We start from the raw sequence: 14,892 nt of genomic DNA, 5'->3' as shown, positions 1-14,892 counted from the left end.
GCCCAGCCAATCCCCTGCTCTAACCACTAGACCCCACTCCCTCCCCAGAGCCAGGGAGAGAACCCAGGAGCCCTGGCGCCCAGCCAATCCCCTGCTCTAACCACTAGACCCCCCTCCCTCCCCAGAGCCAGCGATAGGCTTGGCTCTCAGAGGAGATGTAGGACACTAGCCACAAGCAGCAGGCTGTTGGCCAGCACCGTGGGTGCGGAACTGGAGTCGCTCCCTTCGCTTTTCCTCTCGTGGTTCCTGAACGCGCCAGGGCCGGTTCCGCCCGTGCTGTCCTGGATGAACGTCAGGCTGGGGACGTGTTCCTGCAGCCACCCCTGGTAGCTGGTGACTCGGATGTAAACTCCAGGGCGGTTCTCCTGCGCGCAGCCTTCTCCCCAGCTGACCACGCCCGCCTGCACCCAGCTCTCCCCCATCTTACACGCCAGCGGCCCCCCGGAGTCGCCCTGCGGGACAGACACAGAGCAGGAGTTACTGACATGCAGCCACCTCGGGGGTGGGGCACAGAACCCGTTACACAGGGACCCTGCGGCTGGCTCTGGGGTGGGCACAGGGGCTGCTTACGCCGCGCTGCAGCTGGCTCTGGGGTAGGACATGCAGGCTGGTTACACAAGGACCCCCGCCAGGCTCTGGGGAGGGACACGGGGACCAGTTACAGAGAGATTCTGCGGCTGGCTCTGGGGCAGGGCAGAGCAGCTGGTTACACCGCACTGCGGCTGGCTCTGGGGTGGGGCAGGGGCCAGTTACACCACACTGCGGCTGGCTCTGGGGTGGGACAGGGGGCCGGTTGCACCACACTGCGGCTGGCTCTGGGGTGGGACAGAGGCCAGTTGCACCACGCTGCGGCTGGCTCTGGGGTGGGACAGAGGCCAGTTGCACCACGCTGCGGCTGGCTCTGGGGTGGGGCAGGGGGCCGGTTACACGACACTGCGGCTGACTCTGGGGTGGGACACAAGGGCCGGTGACTGGGGGGACCCTGCGGCTGACTCTGGGGCGGGCTCCCACCTGGCAGGCATCCTGGCCCCCGTGGGTGTAGCCGGCACACAGCATGTCCTCCTGGATGTCCTGCCCTTTGTCCTCCTGCTCTTTGCCCCCCTGGTACAGGGCGTTGCAGGTCTCCTGGGCGATGATGGGCACCTCCAGCTTCTTCAGCGTCTCTGGGGCGTTGTTGGCCCTGGCTGTGGGGGGGGCAGGGTGAGAGCCAGGCTGGGAGTCACCCCCGGCCCCCCCAGCGGGGAGAGGAGCCGCCCCCCCACTGGGGGGATGGGCTGAGGGGCAGGATCCCTTCCCCTCACCCCCAGCCTCCCTCCCCGCAGCATCAGGATGAGGGTCCCGCCCTGCCCCCCACTGGCTCACCTCCGGCTCTGACCGCCCCCCAGCCGGTTACCCAGCACTTGGTGCCCGGCGGGAAGGTGGCCTGGGCGTGCGGGAGGCAGATGGGCACCACGCGGTCGCTGAGGGGCACGGGCTGCTCCAGCCGCACCAGGGCGATGTCCCCGCTGGACACCTTGCCCTTGTAGCGGGGGTTGCAGACGATCTGCCCCACGGGAGCCAGGACGGCCGAGGCGCTGGGCTGCCGCTTCCAGTGGGTCCCCAGGAGCACGGAGAACTGCGCAGGGTCCTTGTGCCTAGAGACAGGGTAGCGGTGAGGGGAGCCCAGGGCTGGGGGGCGGGAGCGAGGGGCACCGGCAGGGCTGGGGGCAGGGCTGTGTTGGCTGGGGCTGTGGGGCAGGAGTGGGGGGCACTGGCAGGGCTGGGGGGGCAGGGCAGGGCTGGGCTGGCGGGGGCTGTGGGGCAGGAGTGGGGGTCACTGGCAGGGCTGGGGCGCTGGGTGGGGTTGACAGGGGCTGCAGGGCAGAGCGAGGGGCACCAGCAGGGCTGGGGGGGCAGGAATGTGTTGGCTAGGTCTGTGGGGCGGGAGTGGGGGGCACTGGCAGGGCTGGGGGCAGGGTTGGGCTGGCAGGGGCTGTGGGGTGGGATGGAGGGGCACCGGCCAGGCGGGGGCAGGGCTTTCGGGGGTACCTGGGGTGGGAGCGAGGGGCTGGGCGGGGGCAGGGCTGGCGGGAGCGAGGGGCACCGGCCGGGCGGGGGCAGGGCTGGCGGGAGCGAGGGGCACCGGCCGGGCGGGGGCAGGGCTGGCGGGAGTGAGGGGCATCGGCCAGGCGGGGGCAGGGCTTTCGGGGGTACCTGGGGCGGGAGCGAGGGGCTGGGCGGGGGCAGGGCTGGCGGGAGCGAGGGGCACTGACACTCACTTTCTGAAGCAATGCGCTGCCGTCAGCACCCACTGGGGGGCGATGAGGGACCCCCCGCAGTGGTGGGTGCCGTTGAGTCTCAGGCTGGCCTGCCAGGGCCACTCGCCGTCCCCGGAGTCCGAGCCCCCCACGATTCGCTTCCGAGGGACCTGGCGCCCGCACACTGTGGGGAGAAGGGGGTGAGCCGGGGCCCACGTGGCTGCGGGCTGTATGGACCAGCCGCCCGCCTCGCTGAGCTGCCCTGGGCTGGCTCCTCGCGCGGAGAGACACCCCGAGCTCAGAGCACCCTGGCTCCGCTGGATCAGAGGGGTGCCCCATGGACTGACCGTCCCCCCGGGGCTCTCACCCAGCGTGGACTCCTACCTCCACCCCAGAGTCATAGCGCCCTGCGCCTGGCACCGGGGAGCCAGCCCGGCAGAACGGCACCAGCATCACAGGGCACAGAGAAGCCAAGAACTCACCCAACTAAGCACGTCTATTAACCAGCATAGTGGTTAGAGCAGGGGGGGCTGGGAGCCAGGGGGGCTGGGTTCTCTCTCTGGGTGGGGAGTGGGGACTAGTGGTTACAGCAGGGGGGGCTGTGAGCCAGGGGGGCTGGGTTCTCTCCCTGGCTCTGGGTGGGGAGTGGGGACTAGTGGTTAGAGCAGGGGTGCTGGGAGCCAGGGGGGCTGGGTTCTCTCCCTGGCTCTGGGAGGGAAGTGGGGGCTAGTGGTTAGAGCAGGGGGCCTGGGAACCAGGGGGGCTGGGTTCTCTCTCTGGCTCTGGGAGGGAAGTGGGGACTAGTGGTTAAGCAGGGGGACTGGGAGCCAGGGGGCTGGGTTCTCTCCCTGGCTCTGGGTGGGGAGTGGGGACTAGTGGTTAGAGCAACTCGCTCCCCTTGCAAAGTGCCGTGCGAGCTCCTGCTGGCCAGCCAAGGGGTTGTGCTGTGACCTGTGCCGGTGTTTCCGGCTTAGCCACGAATAAAGCATCTCCCCTGCTCCCGGCAATTCTCACGTGCCTGGTCCTGGCCGCACAGGGCTGCCACTCGGTCCAATCATTCCGTGCTAATTATCTCCCAGCGGCGCTGCAGTTCCTAATTGTAATGACTGGAGCCTGGCCACCAAGCAGTTAACTGGCGTGCAGTCCCGCCGCTGACCCCACTGATCCCAAGCCTTAGGGGGAGCCGTGGGGGGCCTGGAAGCAGGCAGCAGGGTGGGGAAAGCCAGGATCTCCGGCAAACCGATCAGTCCCGAAGGCTGTAGAAGGAAAACTCGCCCGGCTCCGTTTGCATCGGCTGTCGGCTGTTCCCCGCCCGCCAGCCCATTTTTCTCACCAGACTGTGCCAGGCAGCTCCCCGCATGCGGTCCCTCCCCTAGGAGCCCTGCCAGGCTGAGCAGGGCCAGCAGCGTCCATCTGCCCATCACCCGTCTCCTCTGGGCTGCCAGCGGCTGCTCTCCCATGCTGCTCCCCCTGGGCTACAAGGCAAAAGTGAGGTGCCCTGGGAGGCGCCAGGTTCCTATATACGCAGCCCGGGCCGGGAATGTTGCCCAACTTGTCGGGTGGCCGTTGGCAAATGCCTCGCCATTTCCTTCCTTCCTTCCTTCCTTCCTTCCTTCCTTCCTGGCAGCCTCCTTTCCCCGGCCCTGCCAGGACCTGCCATCCCAGCAGCTGCTCCTCTGCCCCACACAGCCTGCCCCCCGCCACCGACCCCCTGGCCTGCCCTCCCCGCCTCACCTTCCTCGTGCCGGGATCTCTCTCCCCTCCCTCCGGCCCAGCCACCCAGCACGTCCCACGTCGGCACCGAGGGAGGGGCCCTACCTGGCCGGGGAGGAGGTTTGCAAAAGGCTACAGGAGACGAGGGTTGGGAAAGCTGTGGGGATGAAGACACTTGAGGAAACGGGGTGCCGGGTGACTCAGGCGCCCTGCCCTGCCTCGGCCTCACGCACTGAAGCTCAGGGCAGAAAAGGTCACCCACGGTGCTGCGGGGACGGTGACTAAGGAAGCGATGGGGAAGTTCGGGGAGATCCGTGCTCTGTGCTAAGCAGTTTCACGCAAAGGGATGTGAGGAGGCTGGTGCCAGTCTGGTTGGGCGAGGGGCAGAAAGTCCAGTCACAGCACCCGGCCCCACCCGCCTGACCTCGCGGTGACAAAGTGGGGAATTTCGGCTTTCCTCTTGCCATCCCCACGCCTGCCTCAGTTTCCCTCTGGTTGCCCAGGGGGTGCAGAAAGGGTTAAGAAAGCTGCTGTCGTGGGCGGCACAGGGCACATGGAGATGATGTCACTGCCTGGGTGGGTGACGGGGTCGTTCCAGGCCTGGCGGACACCCGGGTATGCGTGGTGGGTTGGCCATGATGACAGGCGCCCCCCCAAACTGAAGACGTGAGGTTGATCCTCGGGGATCTCCGGCAGGCGGCGTGTGGGGGCCGGCAGACTGAGCGGAATTCGGAGCGCAGCTGTTAGAATCCCACGGCCGATACAAGTCGGGGACCGTGGCACCATCGAGCCTGGCAAACAAAGGGCCAAGTCCCAGGGAGCCCGGGGGAAATACGACTTCCTCGGTGGACAGCACCACGCAGGAGGAAAGAAAGGGACCTGGCGGGGGGGGGGGGGGGAATAGACTTCATCTCCAGCGTGGCCTGTAAGACGAGTGCTTGTGCGGCTGCTTAGGAGAGATTCACCTGCCACCCAGCTACTTAGCAGCGGGCCCACGGCTAGACTGTGAGTTTTGGGTGGTGGTGCACATTGGGGTATGCCCCAGTGCGTGTCACAAAATTTAATCCGCACGTGGATGGGGAAAAATCTGCACATGGATGGAAAAGACCCAAGGGAACATTGGTCACCATCCCAGGGCCACCCCACCACACCTAGGAACCCGGGTCTTTGCCATCCTGCTCCTGACAGCCATCCTGGTGGCGGGGGCTAGGCCCCGGGTGCATGCCAGCCTCCGCTGGGACGAAATGGGATTGGATATTAAGGGCCGCAGCTGTGGCCCCTCTTGGAGACCTTCTCTGGTCGGTCCATCTCTGATACGGGCTGGTCCGTGGCCCCTCCTCCGTGCTGCTTCTCCCCCCAAGGCCCCACTCCCTCCCCCAAGGCCCCACCCTCACCCCCCCTTTCTCCCTGATCCGCCTCTCCTCTGAGACCCCGCCCCCTGCACCCTTTCTCTCATCACCCGCCCCCACTTTCTCCTCTCCACCCTTCCCCGCATCATGTGCCCCGAGGGCCAGTTAAAAAGTGGAAGGGCTCATTTTAAACCCGAGAGGGCTTCTCCCACCCTTCACGCCCCTGGCCTGGCCTGGCAGAGGCAGCGAGAGAATCCGTGGCAACATGGCTGGTGGGAGACTGTCTTCACCTGCATCCCTGGGCTCCCCTCCTCCTGCCACGGTCCGGCGGCTAGCTCTGCTCCAACAGGCTGCTGGCCCCCTGGCGAACCCTGGCTCATGGGCGTTGGGCCCAGCGATGTGGGCAGGCCTCTACCTCCACTGTGCTCGTTGGGCTGAGCTCATGAGGCAGGGGGCTGGAGGCTTTGAGGACATGCGGGAGCATGGGGGCCTGGCCCCCCAAAGGGGTTCCTCCGAGGGGCTGCTGCAAAGCAGGGGCGTAGCAGGGATCCGGGGTCACCCTGTGACGGGGCACTGCCCAAACCCAACCAGGCTGCTTAAAAACCGACCGCATGGCAACCGTCCCCCTGCCGCCCCCGATTCCAATCCCCCGAGATCAAGCCACCTGCGGGAGCCAAGAGGAAATAAAAGGCACACGTTCCTGGATGGTTTTCCAGGCAGCCTGGAGACCAAAGAACAGAGGACAAACCTGGATGCTCACAGGCTCTTGCACCAAGCCCAGAAAGGCAAAGAGCCAATGGCCAGGAGTTAGAGCCAGACGCGGTCACACTGTGAGTCCTGAGCCACGCGGGTGACTAAGCACTGGAACAAACCCCTAAAGGAAGGGAAGGTTTCGCCATCTCCTCTTTGCTTGCAGCGCAGACCAGAGACCTACCTGGAAGATGCTTTAGCCAGGTTACGGGACTCAGCACAGGAGGAAGCAGGTGAAATGTGACGGCCGGGATGCACCAGGAGGTCAAGCCAGCGGGTCTAAAGGTGACTACCTCTCCTCAGGTCACTGAATCACCCAGTGGTGGCAAGATGAGATCCACCGAGCAACTAGGACAACTCACTGGGGAGAACAGACCAATGATAAATCATGGGAGTGTTCGCCCAGGGGGGATTGCAGCCAACGAAACATGCGTGTGTAACAAACCGAAAAGATCAAGCGCAATTAAGGAAACGAGGATCAATCATTTCTGTCGTACTTAGCTCCCGCTTTCCCATCAGTGGAGCTCCACGTGCGTTAGACAAGAGGCCAGAATCACTCTCCAATAGAAACGAATGAAGCAATACTCTAGCTATAGATTTTACAAATGCGTCTGTCTGTCCGTGTGTCCGCCTGTCTGTTCAAGAACGTCCCCCAAACGGCAAGAGCTAGCATCACCACATTCGGGAGGCAGCCGCCTCTTCCCCTAACTTAAAGCAAGGTCGGGGGTTGGTTGGAGCAGGACAATGGGAAGTGCTGGGAATGGGACTGGTTTCCAGACCCTGGAAAGGGAGGGGGCACAGAAGAGGGGCGTGATACTGAGAGTGGCCACTAGGGGGCAGCCGCACCAGGGTGAGAGTGGCCAGCAGGGCTGGCGCTCTGCCTCTTGCCTGCCACCAGACTGGAGAAGTGGCCCTCTGTCCAAACCTCTCCCTGCCCTGGCCTTTGGGTGCAATGCTGGAGGGGACGGGAGAGAAAAGGTCCAGCAGCCAGAGGGAGGGACGGCAAGACCCTGCTGGCCAGGGAGGGGAGAGAAAGCCCTGCCACATGGCCCCATCCTGAGCCCCTCCTTTCCCCCCAACCCTTACTCCTTCACCCCCCCCCCCAAACACACACACTGCCAGCCTCCTGCCCTCCCACATCCCCAAGGCCCCGCCTGACTCCTGCACCCCATCACCAACCTCCTGCCCTGAAGGACCCGGGCAGCACTGCTACCCACACAAATGTCTCTCTTCCTGCCACACTGGAGGGACACCCACCTTCACCCACGTCCTAGGGCTCCAGGTGCAAGCCTGTGAATTTACACACCCACCCTCACCCAATTCCTAAGGCTCAGGGTGTAACAACCGGCGGGTTGGCCGGATTTTAGCCGCTGAAAGAGCCTCACACAGTAATACCCTTATCCTCTATGTACTGACAGTTCCCAAGGAAGCACAATGCACATGCTAAGCGCACAGCGTCATGCTACCAATCCTGATACAGGCAGACTTCCCTTGTTGGCCAGGCAAAATCAGTCTCTCTGGTCTTAGGCTGTCTCGGAGGTGAGTTCTTCTTTCCAGGTCTTCCCCTTCCTCCGGGTCCTCTTCCAGCCTTTTCTTCCTTCTGTTACTTCTGATGGGCTGTGTCTAGACTGGCAAGTTATTCCGGAAAATCAGCCGCTTTTCCGGATAAACTTGCCAGCTGTCTACACTGGCCGCTTGAATTTCCGGAAAAGCACTGACGATCTAATGTTAAATTATCAGTGCTTTTCCGGAAAAACTATGCTGCTCCCGTTCAGGTAAAAGTCTTTTTCCAGAAAACTGTTCCGGAAAGGCCAGTGTAGACAGCACAGTAGTGTTTTCCGTAAAAAAGCCCTGATCACGAAAATGGCGATTGGGGCTTTTTTGCGGAAAAGCGCGTCTAGATTGGCCACGGACGCTTTTCCGGAAAAAGCGCTTTTGTGGAAAAGCATCCTGCCGATCTAGACGTGCTTTTCCGAAAATGCTTTTAATGGAAAACTTTTCCGTTAAAAGCATTTCCGGAAAATCATGCCAGTGTAGACGTAGCCATGATGTTCCTCTTTTTCCTTCTTGAACCCCGGTTTATATAATGAAACCTGAGCCTTGCTTAGCTCGACCGTAACCAATTATTTTAGTATCATTTTACTAACCAATCATAACAAAATTACCTAACCAATCGGACCCCACCATCTTAATTGATTTATACCTAGCAAAATTAATTATCCAGCAGACAGAAACAGTTACACACCAGAGATCTCACCGTCAAACAATAGGGAAGTGTAGTGACAATGCTCATAGTATGAGGATTCCACAACATCTGTACTTACAGTACTAGCTGCTGCTCTTCAGTCTGGCTGCAGAAGGCGGCTTTGGTTCAGGCCTAGCACAGGCCTTCCAACATGGCTACAGAAAAGCCAGATAGTTACAACACCAGGTAAGTCGTCTAGTACTTAATACCAGAAACTAGGAGTTAACCAACCTGACTGAAAATCTTCTACCCCGTGTTGTCCGTTGGAAAACGCCATTTTGTTGCAAGACACAACCGACCAGTTGAACGTGTCTATTTCAGTAACACTCTGGTTCAAACAGCAAATCGAAAGGCAGCATGCTGAGAAGATGCGGAATTTGGGGAGGGAACTTTAGGGTTTTTTTTTCCTTTTAAAATAAGCTTTTATTTGCAAATTAAGTTGCCAGGGTTCATTTCAAGCCCGCCGAAATGTGTTGTTCCCATTTTGACGTGTTAAGACAAGTTACAAGAATGATACAAAACAGATAGATAAATACAAACCTATATAAGATGGCAAAGCTGCTATATATATTAGAGCGCTTGTCTGTTTCTTTAATCACAAACTCCTCCTAAACGGTCAGAGATAGGACCCTCCCGAATTCAGTACACAGCTTTGTCTTCTCACTTAGTTGTGCCAGGGAAACGGGATGTGCTGCGAATGGGATTGGTTCTCATAAAACCGCACTGAAAAGAGACAGAATCACCCAATCACATACCAGCCTCAAAACTGACCTACCCGAGCGAATGTTAGAGAGACTGAGCCACAAAACTAGGATCACCCTAGAAGAGGATTGCTGCATCATAAACTTTACAGAACAGAGCTAACACGGAGAAATCTGGAGCCGCGCTCTGTTGTGGCTCAGGGGCATCAGCGCTTAAGGTTTCAAAACTAGAAGACAGTGTTCCTGGAGACCACATTGGCTCTGAACCTTTTTCGTTCAGCTATAACGAACGACAGGAGTTCATAGGGACAAAGAAACAAACCGCGGGAATTCCTGTTTTGTAAAGTTTACTAAAATGAACGTCATCAAAATCAGGGTGAACATAAGAACATAAGACCGGCCGTACTGGGTCAGACCAAAGGTCCATCTAGCCCAGTATCCTGTCTGCCGACAGCGGCCAACACCAGGTGCCCCAGAAAGGGTGGACCGAAGACCACGATCAAGCGATTTGTCTCCTGCCGTCCCTCTCCAGCCTCTGACAAACAGAGGCCAAGGACACCATTTTATCCCCTGGCTAATAGCCTTTTATGGACCTAACCTCCATGAAATTATCTAGCTTCTCTTTAAACTCTGTTCTAGTCCTAGCCTTCACAGCCTCCTCTGGCAAGGAGTTCCACAGGTTGACTACGCGCTGTGTGAAGAAGAACTTTCTTTTATTAGTTTTAAACCTGCTCCCCATTAATTTCATTTGGTGTCCTCTAGTCCTTCTATTTAGGGAACTAATAAATCACTTTTCTTTATCTTTATCGGGTGGGTGTGAAAATACCGTCGTTTCCACAAAACGTGCGCATTTCCCGTTTATTTCAAAAACGATTGTCACGGCTCACAGGCTGTGCCCACACTCGGCCCCTCTGGCCCTGGGCAGGACGCCCCCTCCAGTGCGGCAGTAAGACAGCCCTTTCTCAGGGAGTCCACGCCCATGCGGTGACCCTCTTTTGGGGGCCCACTCTCACCTGGGGGGTCCACCCCTCCACCTCCGGGACGGCGCCTCTCAGGGCCTTCAGCCGCCTGCCTCCGCCGTGAGCCCCCTCCCTCTGGACCCCCGGGGCCTCCACTCCCAGAGGGACTAGCACAGCCCTGTTTTGTAGCCCAGAGCGTCTCCCAGCCAGAACCAAACAAGAGGGGTCATTGAGTTTTGAACGCAGCAAAGGATCCCTCAGGCCAGTCGGCCTGCTCCCCCCCCCCCCCCCCAGCCCAGCAGGTCTGTGAGTCCTGCCTGCTCTGCCCCCTGTCCAGATCAGAAGCCCCCATCTCCTAGCAAAGCCTCCGATACCCCCAGCAACAGCCCCTCCCCTGTCTATTCTCTCTCCAGGTAACTGGGTCACCTGGGCCCCTCTTCTGCGCCTCCCTCCTTGTTCTCCCCTCGGTGGGACCAGCTGGGCAGGTTACTGGGGTCTCCCCTTTGCTGCCCATTGTCTGGCGTCTGGCCAGAACCGGCTGCGTCCTCTGAGCAGGGTCACCAGGGCACCAGACACCGTGGCTCCAACGCTGGGTTGTTCTCTGAGACAACAAACTCCCCCCCCTTGTCCCATTAAACCAGTAACATCCGGGCACTGAGTCCCCCCTCTGCATGCAGCCCCCCCCCTTGAGTTCCCAAACTCCCCACTTCCTCACAACAAAGAATTAAGTTAAGGTCCGGAGCAAGGCCAGGTAAATCTACTAGAAAGCTATAAAACAATAGAGAACTGGGAAATAAACCAGGCAAATAATAGAACAATACAAGCCACGTAACATGCAAATTGCAATATGATAAATAACTGAGAAATAATCAACACAAGTCCTGTGAAAAGAGAAACCAGTGAGTGACAAGTGACACATATTTCTGGGGGGGTTATTTTTTCCACACCTGCCGGCGCATGTAGCATCCGCCTGTTCCCATCTGTTATTCCGATCTTGCAGTGGTCTGCTCCATGTGGATGAATTTGGCTTCTTTCTCCATCGTTCATATTAGCACTTGACCTCAAAGCCACATTGGGGGTCCGGAATATATCCATCCTTTTCTCTCCCCATCGGGGGCTTCCCATTGGTTTGCTCTACCGAGAATTTCGGATGTTGCAAGAAACTCTTTCCAATGGTCTCTGACAATCTTACAAACCAACAAATAACGAGAAAGTCACCGGTGCAAATCATAGACAAACATCTGCTAATAGCTGACAAGTAACGAATAGGAATGCAATAAATAATTAGGCAGTAACCCGTTCAAGTGAAACATAAATACAAACGAATAAATAGCAGCGAAGACATAAAGGGCAAAAGGGAATAGCTAGGAAATAACCAAAACGAATTATAGAGAAATAAATGCCATTGAATAAATATATTGCAAACCATAAACACCTCTGAAGTAACGAATCGGAATATCAAATATAAAATTATAAATGGCAGTGAATAAATATATTAAAATACAACAAATAACTAGGAAGTAAGAAACACAAACAGCAGATGAATAGAAGCCAATACATGACAGGTAATAGGTCTGTTACAAACTATAACTAGGAAATTGTCCCTGAAAATAATGTAAACTAATAAGTGACAGTTAATAAATGTTTCAACCCAATAAATAACCAGACAATAGCAAACTAATAAATAATTAGAAAATAACAGAGAACAACTAATTGCTACCAAATAAATGACAACAAATACATATATTATAAAATAAATAGCTGGGAAATAAGAAATACCCATTACAGATCCATATAAACTAATACATTGTCGCTAATAAATATTTTACCAAACAATGAATAGTTAGGAAATAAGCAATACAAATCATAGCTAAAGATAAACTAATAAATGAGCGTTAATAAATATTTTACAAACGATACATAACTAGCAAAGAAATGATTAATAAATGTTGCCTGGTAAATGACAGCCAATAAATAAATCGCTAAAATGTAATAAAAATAGTGGATAACTATAAACTAGTAAGTTAGATGTTAGAACTAATCAATACATTACAAAACAATACATAGCTAGGAAATAGTGCTGCAAATAATAGAAAATTATAAACTAAATAATGGCAAGTGATGAATCATCTACAAACCAAACACCGGCTATGAACAAAGCAAAATATTTCCAAAATACTAGATAATATCGAATATAGACATAGACCCTATCACAGTGGTTTTTGACTGTTGTCTTTCTGCAGTAGCACGGTGAAGGGAAAAGAAATAACAAAAATAGCAATAGCAATAAACAGAGCTCGTAACAAACTATCGGCTAAGAAATCAAAACAAATATCACAAAACTGGAAAATCAATAGGTGAGTCTAATGAGGAAAGATCAGTTCAGAAATAAAGTGCAAATAGAGGATGAACAGCGAACGAGTAAAATGAGCTAACCATCACATGCCAAAAGCAACAGATAGTGCTAATTAAGAACAAATAGCTAATAAGAAAAAAGAAATCATTATCAGATAACAAATGCCATAGATCTGCTAATAAAGATAACAAAAAGAAATAAACATCAAATAGCAAATATAGATAAAAACGGCTAGATAACTAGAAGCAAAAATAAATTGTCAAAACAAAATACTAATAGTAATAGTAATACTACTAATAAAAAGTGTAGTAAAGAACACCTGGAAATAACAACTACATGTAAACTAACTGATAAGTAGCAAGTTAAAAGTGTATAAAAGAACTGGGTTTGTTTAGTTTAGAAAAGAGAAGATTGAGGGGGGACATGATAGCCGTTTTCAGGTATCTAAAAGGGTGTCATAAGGAGGAGCGAGAAAACTTGTTCATCTTGGCCTCTGAGGATAGAACAAGGAGCAATGGGCTTAAACTGCAGCAAGGGAGGTTTAGGTCGGACATTAGGAAAAAGTTCCTACCTGTCAGGGTGGTCAAACACTGGAATAAATTGCCCAGGGAGGTTGTGGAATCCCCATCTCTGGAGATATTTAAGAGCAGGTTCGATAAATGTCTAGCAGGGATGGTCTAGACAGTACTTGGTCCTGCCATGAGGGCAGGGGACGGGACTCAATGACCTCTCGAGGGCCCTTCCAGTCCTAGTATTCTATGATTCTATGATGAAAATGGGCCCAATATATAACACGTCGTAGACAAAGAGGACTAAAAACAAGGGCGAAAATGGCCACAGAAAAATGAAAATGGAAGCAGATACACACATCAGGACCGGTACCCAGGCCAGAAACGCCGACAGCTGCGCTCGGGGGCCGATACGAGCCCAGGAGACGCGACCAAGAAGTGAACAGCGAGATAATAACAATATAAGAGCTGGGGGGGGGGCATACCCCACTTCCTGACCCCGTGCGCCAGCCAGTTCCCGGGCCCGGGAATCTCCGTTGGACCTGACGCGCCCTAGAGACGAAGGCCCATTCCCCACCCCCCGAGCCAGCCCCTGCCCCAGCCACAGGCAACGTTGGAGCTGGCGCCCCGCTAAAAGGGCATCCCAACCCCCCGTCTTGGCCGCGCCCCTACCAGCGAGAAGGGGGCGGAGCCACTTGACAATTTGCAAGTTGACCCCTGGAGCCAGGAGTGATGAAAGGGCCGTAAAAGTGGGGGGGCCTATAGGTGCCCCCCAAAGGCACCAGCCCCATGCCCTCCCCCGCTGCCCTGAGGCTCCACCCTGAAACTGCCTCCTCCCCCCAAGACCCTCCCTCATCCCTCAGCCTTAGGGTGGGTAAGAGGGGGGCATGGCCCAGCGACTCCCCCTTTCCAGCTGCCCCCGCCTGGAGCTTGGCCCATTGTCCCGATTATCTGAAGGGCCCTGGCCCTGGTCCCCGCTGGCTCCGGTTATCGGGTGCTCCTGGCAAAAAGCAAAGATGCAAATTCCCCCCTTTCCCACGGTCACTGGGTTCCCGGGGCACTGGGTTCCGGGAAGTTCACGGCAGTCGGGCGGCCCTGCAGGGCCTGGCTCCACAGGGCCGGAGGGGTGGGAAATCCATCCCGCTGGCAAGGCCCGGCCTCTCCTGACCTCACCTCCCAAGCATCTCAGCCCTGCAAGGGCTTCCTGCCAGGCGGCTGACTCGCCGCCCAGCTCACCGCGCCGTCAGAGGGGTAATTACACGGGAACGCCGTGCCTACGGGGCTCCGTGGCCAGAAACCACGGCTGGGGGCCTGGCCCGGGGGCAGACTGCTGATGGGTTCAAAGCAGTGCCACTGGCTCCCTGCTCTAACCACTAGGCTCCCCTGCCTCTCACAGCTGGGAAGAGAACCCAGGAGTCCTGGCTTCCTGACTCCCCGCTCTGACCACTAGCCCCTACTGCCCTCCCAGAACTGGGGAGAGAACCCAAGAGTCCTGCCTCCCAGCTCTAACCACTGGCTGCCGCTGCTCGACACCAGCCAGGCTATTTCAGCTGGGTATGGGGGTCGGGAGCGAGGTGCCGTGGCTTAGCCAGAGAGCAAAGCACTAATCAGTCGTGCTAGCGATGAGACGTGAGGTGTCCTACCCTGGCCAGCTCCGTTGCTTCCCCCGGGACTCACCCCTCCAGGCCCCGCAGCCCTGGCTCGCTCCTCCTAGGGGGCACTGCAGTTCCCCTGGGGATTAGGAGCAATCTGACTTACGCTCGTGAGAGGCCTGCCTGGAGACCCCCGACCCTCTGCCTGACGGGACTCCCGGTTCTGAGAGGGGAGGGGAGTCTAATGGTTAGAGCAGCAGGCCTGGGAGCCAGGACTCTTCGGTTCTCTCCCTGGCTCTGGAAAGGCAGTGATGTCTAGTAGTTAGAATGGGGGAGAAGCTCTGGGTGCCAGGACTCCTGGGTTCCATCCCAGCTCTGTCAGGGGAGTGGGGTCTAGTGGTTAGAGTGAGGGAGAGGCTCTGGGTGCCAGGACACCTGGGTTCCATCCCAGCTCTGTCAGGGGAGTGGGGTCTAGTGGTTA

The 14,892-nt window shown here is 56.5% G+C and overlaps 1 protein-coding gene across 1 annotated transcript in view; it reads right to left on the bottom strand.

Moving 5' to 3' along the window:
* Positions 1 to 3,916, bottom strand: part of LOC106732768 (transmembrane protease serine 9-like) — a 40,295-nt gene extending 36,379 nt beyond the window's left edge. The window contains exons 1-5 of the mRNA XM_089778864.1: positions 3,571 to 3,916; positions 2,259 to 2,421; positions 1,363 to 1,634; positions 1,012 to 1,184; positions 152 to 452 (exon numbers count right to left, since the gene is read on the bottom strand). Of these exons, the coding sequence (XP_089634990.1) occupies positions 152 to 452; positions 1,012 to 1,184; positions 1,363 to 1,634; positions 2,259 to 2,421; positions 3,571 to 3,697 (1,036 nt within the window). The 5' untranslated portion in view covers positions 3,698 to 3,916. The remainder of the gene's footprint in view (positions 1 to 151; positions 453 to 1,011; positions 1,185 to 1,362; positions 1,635 to 2,258; positions 2,422 to 3,570) is intronic.
* Between the last annotated feature and the right edge of the window lie 10,976 nt (positions 3,917 to 14,892).

This window comes from Pelodiscus sinensis, chromosome 5, assembly GCF_052426305.1.
Source record: "Pelodiscus sinensis isolate ZL-2025 chromosome 5, ASM5242630v1, whole genome shotgun sequence".
In the NCBI taxonomy this organism is placed as follows: Eukaryota; Metazoa; Chordata; order Testudines; family Trionychidae; genus Pelodiscus; species Pelodiscus sinensis.
Note: the sequence above shows the minus strand (reverse complement) of the source record. Positions and strands in the feature narration are given on the sequence as shown.